We start from the raw sequence: 11,424 nt of genomic DNA on the forward strand, positions 1-11,424 counted from the left end.
TTCACTCTCGATACAGCAGTTCACATATACTTTGTCTCATGTCATTGACCACAGTTTACCACAATGCAACAGCTCCCCTTCAATTTCCTCCCCAAGGTACCACTTCCCTATTTCCAACTTTTTAAGAACACACTATATACTGTTTTCCGGGAGCTCTGGTGGCATAATGCCTAAGGCATTTGACTGCTAACCAGAGGGCTGGCAGTTCGAACCCACCAGCCACTCCTCAGAAGGAAGGTTGGGAAATCTACTTCTGTAGTGATACCGCCTTGGGAACCCAAGGAGGGGTTGATATGAGTCAGAACCAACTTGATGGCAGTTAGAGTTTTTACACTGTTTTCCACAGTGGTTTTACTATTTTACTGTTGCATCAGCACTGCATGAGTTCCAGTCTCTCCACACTCTCACCAACATTTGTTTTCTGTCGTATTGAAGTGTGCTATTATTGCTGTAGAGAGATGATGTCTCATTGTTGCTTTGATTTCCAACTCTTTAATGGCTAATAATAGCAAACATTTCTTCATGTGTTTCTTGGCTGCCTGAATGTCTTCTTTGCTGAAGTGTCTGTTCATGACCTCTGTCCATTTTTAACTAGGTTGTTTGTCTTTTTGTTGTTGAAGTATGGAAGTCTTCTGTAAATTTCAGAGATTAGTCTCTAGTCAGATATGTTGTTGCCAACATTTCCCTCTATCTGTAAGTTCTGCTTTTTCTCTTTTGAAGAAGACTTTTGATACATAGAAGTATTTAATTTTTAAGAGGTCTCATTTATCTAGTTTATCTTCTGGTGGTTGTGCTTTTAAAGTTATATTTGACGGTCTATTTATGCTGTAAATTAGGGCCACTAAATTTGCCCCAAGGAGCTGTGGTGGTGCAGTGGTTAAGACATTTGGCTGCTAACCAAAAGGCCAGTGGTTGAAACCCACCAGCCACTCCACAGAAGAAAGATGGGACAGTCTGCTTTCTTAAGGATTTACAGCTTTGGAAACCCAGTTGGGGTTGCTGTGAGTTGGAATCGACTCAATGGCAGTAAGTTTGGGTTTTTTTGGAAGAATGCCCCATTTTTCCTTTGATGATCTTTATTGTTTTAGATTTTACATTTAGGTCTTTGATCCATCTTGAGTTACTTTTTGTATAAGGTGTGAAATATGGGCCTTGTTTCATTTTTTTGCAAATGGATAACCAGTTTTGTCTTGTTAGCACCATTTGTTAAAGGGACTGTCTCTTCTCCATTTAATGGACTTTAGTAGTCCATGTTGTTGTTGTTATTAGGTGCCATTGAGTGATTCTAACTCATAGAGACCCTAGCAGCACGAAACACTGACCTATCCTGTGCCATCCTCACAATGCTTGCTATGCGTGAGCCCAACATTGCAAGCACTGTGTCAGTCCATCTCATTGTCTCCTTTTGCTGACATTCCACTTTACCAAGCAGGGTATCTTTTCCAGGGACTGGTCCCTTCTGACCACATGACCAAAGTAGATGAGAAGTCTGGCCATTCTCGCTTCTAAAGAGCATTCTGGCTGCACTTCTTCCAGTATAGATTTGTTCATTCTTCTGGCAGTCCATGGTATTTTCAGTATTCTTTGCCAACACCACAATTCAAAGGCGTCAATTCTTCTTTGGTCTTCCTTATTCATTATCCAGCTTTCACATGCATATGAGGCAACTGAAAGTGCCATGGTTTGGGTTAGGTGCACCGTAATCTTCAAAGTGACATCTTTGCTCTTCAACACTTTTAAAGAGGTCTTCTGCAGCAGATTTGCCCAGTGCAATATGTCATTTGATTTCTTGACTACTGCTTCCATGAGTGTTAATTATGGATCCAAGTAAAATGAAATCTTTGACAACTTCAAACTTGTCTCTGTTTATCATGATGTTGCTTATTGGTCCAGTTGTGAGGATTTTTGTTTTCTTTATGTTGAGGTGTAATCCATACTGAAGACTGTAGTTTTCGATCTTCATCAGTAAGTGCCTCAAGTCCTCTTCTCTTAGAGCAAGCAAGGTTGTGTCATCTGCATATCACCAGTTGTAACTGAGTACTCCTCCAATCCTGATACCACATTCCTCTTCATATAGTCCAGCTTCTTGGATTATTTGCCCAGCATTCAGATTGAATAAGTATGGTAAAAGGATACAACCCTGATGCATGCCCTTCCTGATTTTAAACCATGTAGTAGTAGTGCCTTGTTCTATATGAATGACTACCTCTTAGTCTATGTACTAAGGTTACTCATGAACACAATTACATGTTCTGGAAATCTCATTCTTCACACAATGTTATCCATAATTTGTTATGATCCACACAGTTGAAAGCTTTTGCATCAATCATCAATAAAATACAGGTAAACATATTTCTAGTATTCTTTGTGTTCGGCTAAGATCCATCTGACATCAGCAATGATATCCCTAGTTCCATGTCCTCTTCTGAATCCACCTTGCATTTCTGGAAATTCCCTGTCAATGTACTTCTGCAACTGTTTTTGAATTGTCTTCAGCAATTCAAGGTGTGAATTTTTTTTTCAGTTCTTTCAGCTTGAAAACTGCCAAGTGTGTTCTTCCCTTTTAGTTTTCTAATTCCAGGTCTTTGCACATTTCAGTATAATACTTTACTGTGTCCTAGCTCTCGCCTCTTTAGGATATATACCTAGTAGTGGGAATGCAGGATCAAATGGTATTTCTATTTCCAACTTTTTAAGGAAGTGTTATACCATTTTCCACAGTGGTTATACCATTTTACAGTCCCACCAGCAGTCTATGAGAGTTCCAATCTCTTCATACCCTCACCAATATTTGTTGTTTTCTGTCTTGTTGAACTTTGCTATTACTGCTAGGTTGAGAGGATATCTCATTTTTCTTTTGATTTGCATCTCTCTAATGTTAATGATCATGAGCATTTCTTCCTGTGTTAGTTGCCCACATGAATATCTTCTTTGGGAAAGCATCTGCTAATGTCTTCTGTCCATTTTTTAAACAAGATACTCTATGACAGTGAAATAGCTACTGACTTTCAAAGACTTAAAATGAAAAAAAGAATGTACAATGTTTTCTAGTAACTTTTTATATTGATTACATGTTGAAATGATAATATTTTTTGATATCTTGGGTTAAATATATAATGTTTAAATTATTTCATATTTCTTTTCCTTTAAAATGTTGCTATTTGCTTGAACAGTTTCTCTCAGAAAGATCAGCACAAGGCTGGTCCCCATGAGACGGAGGTTAAAGATGTCCCAAATGTCCAAACCAGCGGTACCACTCCATCATTTCAGACATTAACTCCTCCTCCTAGTAATTTCCCCAATCTTAGGGTTCTTTATTTCACTGTAACACCTCACAGAACTCACAGACACCCAAGGGTTCGTTTCATGTGGTAATGATGGAGGCTGGCAGGCTGGTGAGTCCCAGGTCTGTGAGTAGATCGGAAGGATCCTCCTAATTCCTGGGGTTTGATGAACCTCGATCAGTAGATCAGATGACAGCTGCTGTCCCAAATCCAGGGGTGAGATGAGGATGAGCCAAGACACAAAACTGGAGCAAGAAGAGGGCGAATCTTCCCAAGAAATTCATAGGTATACTCTCAAGGAAGCTAAGTGTGGCGATTTGAATTATACCCTCCAGCAAGGCAGGACTCGATACATTCCACCTGTGTTGCCCCAACAGAAATAACCTAAATCCCATTACAGAGTCGATTGCCAGTCCTTATAGGGAACGACTACTACCAGCTGCCCATCCAAGTTGATACCTGACCTTAACTACCACATCACCCCAAACAGGCATGGATAATGGGATTTACAAAACATTACAGAATGGAGGACAATGGCTAGAAGGGCCACATCAAGCAATTCACTGCACTATTAGAAAATTTAAAATTACATATGTGGCTCATGTTATATTTTTTTGGACAGTGATAGTCTAACATCTATCTTATCATTTCTTTTGTCTGATATTAGCTCACTTATTTTCATTTTCATTCCTTATTTCTGAATTATTTAATTTTCCTATACATTCATGAATGTGTTATAGTTTTCATCATATCATTTTTACAACATCATTAATTGTGCTATTATTTATGGGAAATGTTCAAAAAGGTGAAAAATGGATAGAAATTTGACAATGGGACTGGTTTTTCCATCTCTTTAGGAGCAAGCATTTGTAATAATATCTTGTTGGAGCATATACACATATCAGTAGTTGGTATTTTAGAGCATACACTAACCATCCTTCATTTTTACCCTCAATTATTTAAGATTTCTTAAGAAGCTTTTTCTCCTCCTGTGTTTTTAGTTTCTTGGGGAAGCTATTTTGATTTTGCAATTGATTGGAACAAACATACTGATGATGCAAATATTAAATTCATATTATATGAAGCCCTGAAAGAGGTGAGATTATTTTTATTGATAATCCAGAGCAAAATGTATTAAACTACAACTTAGAACACTTCGTTACAATGCCTGGTTCTATGAACAAATATTGTGCTCAATTTTAGAAAAGAAGATTCCATATATGTGGTACAGTGCTAGAACAAACAAACAAACAATGTATAAGTGCTTAGATTGTTTATTTAACAGAAATTAAAAGTTTGTCAACTTATTACTAACCACGGCTGTTCTATTTTCTTTTTATTATCCTTGTTTTTTTTAATCCATATTGCTAATGGAAAAATAATAGGTCTCAATTGAGATTTAGTTGAACATGCATTTAGTTGTGAATTGATATTTCCAGATTATGTTATTTTTCAAAAGAGTTTAATAATTTAACAAATTAATTAAAATATTCATTGAGTGAGTGCTTAATGAGTGACTTATTCGAGGCTCTTATATCATTAAATAGACCAAAGTTCCTTGCCCTGGAGAAGCTTACATTCTAGCTTAGGAAGAAGAGAGACAGAATGATAAACAATAAACATAATTAATAAAATATGTATATATTATGTAGAGAAAAAATCCAATAGAATTGGTTAAGGAAATTTGGAAATGCCAGGGATTGAGGGCAGGAGAGCTGGGCAATTTGTAATACAAAATAGAGAGGTCTGAGAGGCTTCACTGAGGAGATGCAAGTTTAGCAAAAATCTGAAGGAGATGAGGGCATAAGCCATATAGGTAACTGGGCAGAGTCTTCTGGGCAGAGGGAATCACCTACTACTGAAATAGAAGTGTGTCTGGCATGATTAAAGAATGGAAGAAAGATGGGGCAAACTACTTCTGTAAAGATTTATAGTCTTGGAAATCCAATGGGGGTCACTATGAGTCAGAATTGACTCAACAGCAGTGAGTTTTGTCTTGTTTTGTTTTTGAGGGAGGTAGCTGTGGTTAGGCCAGTAAAGCTGATCTGGGGGAAAGTAGGCAGTGAGGAGAGAGGTAAGAGGTTGGGATGGAGGATGAGAAATGGTACAGCAGACTGTTGAAATAACTCTGGCTTTTATTCTGAGTGAAATGAAGCCATTGTAGGATTTAAGCAGAAGAATGATAGGACTGATGTATTTTTAATAGGATCATCCCAGCTGGTGTGTGAGAATAGTCTGGAAAAGGGCAGGATAGTTCAGGGAGTCCAGTGAAGAGGCTACTGCAGTAGTTCCAGGCGAAGCAAGATGGCGGCTCAGACCATGAGTGGCTGAATTCTAGATATATGCTGGAGGATGAGCCAATAGGATTTACAGCTGGATTGGATGTGGGATGGTGAAAGAAAGAGTGATGTCAAATAAGACTCTAAAATTATTGGCTTGGCCAAATGGAAGGGTTGAGTTGGCACATGCATCATCAGGATAGAAAACAGCAGGTAAAGCAGGATTGTGGGAAGGAGCAGAGGTTTGGTTTTGGACAAATTAAGTGTGAGTTGTTTACTAGTCATCTTAATGAAGAGTCAAGTAGACATTTGGGATAAAATTTTCAAAGCAGAGAGCTCTGGATTGTTGATATACATTTGGGAATCATTGGCACATACCTGATATTTAAAGCCATAATAAGATTGCATCCCTAGATATGCAGGTAGATAGACTGGGAAGGAGAAGACCAAGAACTAACCCCTGTCCAAAAAGCAAACAGAAGTAGATAGCCCCATCTTCCTCCTGTGAAGTGGCTGGGGGGTTTGAACTGCCAACATTCTGGTTAGAAGTCAAATGCCTTAGGCACTGTACCAGCAGGTGAGATAATGAAGGAGTAGCTAGTGAGGTAGTAGGGAAATCAGAATTCTAGAACTCCAATAAAAAAAGTATGTTAGAGAGCGGGGTGTGTGTCAAATGCTCTTAACTTAATTGAGTTTTAAACACCAGTCTCCCTCAACAAAGGCAAGAAAAGTGCAATTGAATCCACCCCTTCTACTTATAAGATACATTGATATAACATGAAAGAAGACAGTAATTTAGTCTTTTTCTCCGCTAGTCTGGAATAGTTTTTTCAAAACTTGTGCTCCATAGAATACCAGAGGTAGCTTATTATCAGATTCGGAAACTGCTGTATTACATAGCCTCCTTTGGAGATTCACATTATGCATTGGCATATTTAATGTTCTGAGAGGTCCTGTAGCAAACAAATAAATAGAAAGTCATACTTTTGCTTAACCCAAAGAATTCCAAGTTTATTTGACCTCACCTCTCTCCCCCTTTCATGAAACATCACCATCTTACCGTATACTTGTGTTTTGTAGAATACAGTTTAAAAAACTGTTCAAAAAGATGTATGAATCTCCATTGCTCACAGATATTGTTTGGGGTTCATCATTTACAAGGGTGGTTAGACAAGATAAATTTCAAGATTCTAGTGTTTATGATTCTAAAATAGCATCTTTCTTGATGAATTTAAACATTAGCTATAAATAAGATTCAGAAGAAAAGAAAATTTGAGGGAACATATATGAACACATTTCCTGAGCAATGGTGCTTTTTAATAAGTGGAAGATCATTCTAGATAAAGTTCTAACCTATTAACTATTGCTTACTGTCATTACTTACATCCTGAATAGTATCTGGCAATTCAGAGCCATAAATTGAAATTACAAAGTAAAACTAACACAGAATATCTAAAAATGATATCCCCCAAATAATTATACTAAAGTATCAAAAACTAACCAAACCACACCAAACATACAGTTGAGCTGGACCCTACTCATAGTGACCCCTCCTTGAGTTTCCCAGGCAGTATCTCTATGGAAGTAGATTGCCCAAACTTCCTTCCAAGGAGTGGCTGGTGGGTTTGATCTGCTAGCCTTCTGGTTAGCAGTCAAACACCTTAGGCACTATGCCACCAGAGCTCCCAAAGTAAATCTAAAAAGAAATACAAACTAGATAGGACGTCAGACTTATTGCACTAATATAATCTGTGTAAGAAGCCTATGTTTGCTCAGAGTACAAGTCCCACAGAAAGAAGTTCATCCTTCAAAATTCTGTTTCCAGAATTTGGCCTCTGGAATAAAAGAAATTGCTGAATTCTTTGGGTTCTCTCTGACTGGGGAGCAGCTCGAAACTATCACAGCCCAGAGCACCTTCCAAGCAATGCAAGCCAGGTCTCAGGAAACGCATGGTGCTGTTGGCCCGTTCCTGTTCCGCAAAGGTAAAATTGCATTGGTTTCTGGGATATTGAATCACTTAGGGAATGAATTTGGCAGCACACAACAGACAATCCAAACAACATTGGCTTAAAGAAGCGAGGGCTTTACTTTTCTTTCCCCCAAAGAGAAATCTGGACATAGGCAGTTCAGAGTTGGAACTGACAGCTCCACAAGTGTCTTCTGGAGTCCCAGGTTACCTCTACTTCTCTGCTTGTCACCTTGCAAAAAGGGCAAGGAGGCCACATGTTCTGACCTCCTCTAATCCCACAAGAGGAGGACAGAATCACCATCAATAGCCCAAGGCCTATTCCTGCCAGGCCAGACATGCTGCCTCCCTCCAGCCCTTTCTCCAACATTCCTCCCAAAGCACCCACCACCTCTCTCCTGGGTTCAATAATTCGCTGCAGTGGCCACACAGAACTCACAGATTATGGGGTTTATTAGGGAAGCACCAGGCTACAATTCAAGTTCAGGAAAAACGCTCAGTCACTCTCCCAGCCCACCGTCTCTCAGCCAAGTCTCTCACAGTCTCTCCCCCAGCAGTGCATGTCCCTCGGTGTCTTACTCAGCAACACATGTCTCTTGCATCTCTTTCCCAGCAGCACATGTCTCTTTCAGCAGCACATCTTCCTCAACCAGCAGTCAGAGAGAGTTCTGCCTCTAGGAGGCCTCGTTTTGAGCCTGGCAGAGTGGCCAAACTAGGCAATCATAGCCTCAGAACTCTAAGCACCTGAGAGAGAGTGGGCACCTCCCAGAACATTGTTTTGTGCCACTCCCAACAGAAATACTCCAGGTGGACAACTTCAGCAATCAGGAGCTCCTCAGTTGCTCATAGCAAATCCCACCTTGGAGTTTACAAAGACTTATGGGTAGAAAAGCCACACTAAGTAATTTACTACACCGCACATCTTATGGTGACAAGATAGCAGTTGGAGCTCCACCATAACATTCAAATTTCAGGTAGCAAAAACGGAACAGGCAAGGATCAGAGTCATGTATATTTGTGAGCCCCCTTTCAAGAGCTTCAGTGAAAGCCTTACGTGGCAACTTACCACCTATTGCTACATTGACGACTGGGAAGTGTGATTTTTTTTTTTAAAGTTGAGGATGTTACTCCCCAGTTAGAACCAGGGTTTTGTTAATAAGGAAGAAGGAAATAATGAGTATTGGATAGGGAACTAGCTGCTCTGACACAGATAAGTCTACTAGCTTGTATTAAAACAGTCTAATTTCTTACGGAAATTTATGATCATATGGCTTAGGGACTGCCACTCTTATTCATTATTATGCGTATAATGAGATTTAGAGACAATTCATATAACAACAATGACAACAACAACGATCATTTATCAGGATTCTAACATGTATTAGAAGACACTGGTGGTGTAGGGCCTAAGGCATTTGACTACTAACCAGGAGGCTGGCTGTTCAAACCCACCAGCCACTCCTCGGAAGGAAGATTTGGCAACCTACTTCCATAGAGATACTGCCTCAGAAACCCAAGGAGGGGTTGCTATGAGTCAAATCAACTCAATGGAAGTGATTTTGATTTTGGTTTAGAAGAGAGTTTCCTGGGCTTATCTTTCACAATGAAGAGGATGTTAAATCTTATTTTTACAAGTGTTGAAATCAAAGCTAAGGGACATAAATTTGTCCCTTGTCACACAGCTAATAAATGATGGAGACAGGATTTGAACCTAGATTTACTTGACTCTACTATACTTTTTCAAGTGCAGACTCATTTAAAAAATAAACTATGAAAGAAACATTGGCTTATATTTGATTCCTGACTTTAATCCTGATTTTTATGCTATGTTTCTTTATTAGAAGGGGAATAAATAGAAGCTTAATCAAGAACTATTCAGAATAGAAAAATTCTAAAGTAAAGAAGAAATAATTTAAAATTTTACAATGTTCCTTTTGGAAAATTCAGAAGGCAGAGACAAATATGAAAAAGCATAAAAATTATTCATAATTCTCCCACCTAGAGGCATCTCTAACTTTGGGCATATTTCCTTCAGTATTATTCTGTGCTATTTTTATACAGTTGTTAATATTTGTTAACAGTTTTGTATTCCATTTTATTTCTTTAACATATCATATACATTTCCTCATGCCATTAAAAACCTCTTTCTAAACATTCATTTCAATGCCTACGCAACAAGAAACTTACAACTCAATATGGATCATCAAAAGATTACAAAGAAAGAATAGCCTTTATTTTTAAAAACAAGTAAAAGAACTATACTCCTAATCTCATGTAAAATTTCATACATATATATATGTGTGTATATATATGATTTTTTTTTTTTTGCAAAATTATCAGTATCTAAGTTCTTAAACAAACCTGCCATAAATTGTTAACTGTTCATAAGGTATTTAAAGTACGTAGATGATTTTAGAGAGAAAAAAAAATTACTCTCACAATGTAGAATTTTACATCTCAGAGGTTGGGAGAGGGAGATAATTGAGGCCAAGAAACCCTAGTGATGTACAGAAAGTCCATCATGTGCTACTCTACAGATGGGGGAACCCCGGTGTAGACTGTTGATTTCACAAAATAAATCACATTAGTTTCTAAGTCTAATTTTTTTCATGTGTCTATTTTCACATTTCAAAGTGAAATATTGCAGCAAAAAATGGTAAAGTCAAAACGAAATATTCTAATAGATGTCTGAGTCTACTGTTTTTTTGTGTGTGTTGTAGGTGAAGTTGGTGATTGGAAAAATTTGTTCCATGAAACTCAGAACCAGGAAATGGATGAAAAATTCAGAAAGTGCCTAGCAGGCACCTCTCTGGGAGCCAAACTGCAGTACGACTCCTATTGCAAGGCTTGAGTCCTGAGTCTGATCACAGTAGCAGGCTCTGATATTTTCTTTTCCTTAATCATAATTAAATCATAATAATTTAATAATAATTCAATAAAATGATTAAGTAATGATTATTAAATAACTAATATTTAATCTAAGCAACACTCATATGATAAAATCTGAATTTTTAAAGCACAAATTTAAGTTTGTTCACTTCTTCAGGAAGGGACATTTTAGCCACCCAAAAGGGATATTATTGCTGTATTATGCTTGCGTTTTAATGTCTTTCCCCCTCTGGGTTCACACCAGAGCATAAGTAGACACTCTCAGAGACATATCTAGATTTATGTTACAGCCTAGATAAGATAGACCCCAATAATGCACAACTGTTGCATCCTTCCTCATTATTACTCTTGTTCTTTATCACTATGGAGCACTTAACGATGATTATCTCAAGCTTACTGCTGGGGAGAATTTAATTCCAACTTTGCACTGAAGTAACATTCATAAGTTCTATTCTAATTTGATTCAAGAAAAAAAAAATGCATTGCCCATCTATTGTGCGTAAGCCATTACATTAGGCTGTGTACAGGTTTTACCCTTAAGGAAGATTATATTTCTATTTAAAACAATCTTTTATTGAAAGCTAAAAATGAAAGTTTGTTATTCTACCAAAATAGGCTTTTCTACCTCAGAGCCACAAGTTGTCATGTGAAACAAACAGGAGGTAGAGAATGTTCTGAAAAAAATCTTCTACGTGATCTGACAGCTCTCGGCCTCTTAGTAATCCTTACTTTTTACACTACAGTTAGTTCCACTCTAAAACTAAGTTATGTACACTTAAGTATGAAATGATTCATAGAAATATTAAGTGAAATTGCTTTTAGAAACATTATGGGACTACTGTTTCTGTCAGTATGGTGGATTAGATAACTTTAGGATCCTCCCTCAAAACATCAAGAAATGCGGGGAATCCGGCAAGATAGCAGACTAGGCAGAAAGACTGCACAGACCCTCTTCAACAAAGAAAAGGGAAACCAATTAACACAGACACAGAAGATAATCCTGGAC

The 11,424-nt window shown here is 37.9% G+C and overlaps 1 protein-coding gene across 1 annotated transcript in view; it reads left to right on the forward strand.

The window, feature by feature from the left end:
- Positions 1 to 10,380, forward strand: part of SULT6B1 (sulfotransferase family 6B member 1) — a 30,280-nt gene extending 19,900 nt beyond the window's left edge. Inside the window, exons 5-7 of the mRNA XM_007945071.2 lie at positions 4,286 to 4,380; positions 7,389 to 7,545; positions 10,250 to 10,380. Coding sequence (XP_007943262.1) covers positions 4,286 to 4,380; positions 7,389 to 7,545; positions 10,250 to 10,380 — 383 coding nt within the window. The remainder of the gene's footprint in view (positions 1 to 4,285; positions 4,381 to 7,388; positions 7,546 to 10,249) is intronic.
- The last annotated feature ends 1,044 nt before the right edge of the window (positions 10,381 to 11,424 follow it).

This window comes from Orycteropus afer, unplaced genomic scaffold, assembly GCF_000298275.1.
Source record: "Orycteropus afer afer isolate SDZICR_OR568_19922 unplaced genomic scaffold, OryAfe1.0 scaffold00131, whole genome shotgun sequence".
Taxonomy (NCBI): domain Eukaryota; kingdom Metazoa; phylum Chordata; class Mammalia; order Tubulidentata; family Orycteropodidae; genus Orycteropus; species Orycteropus afer.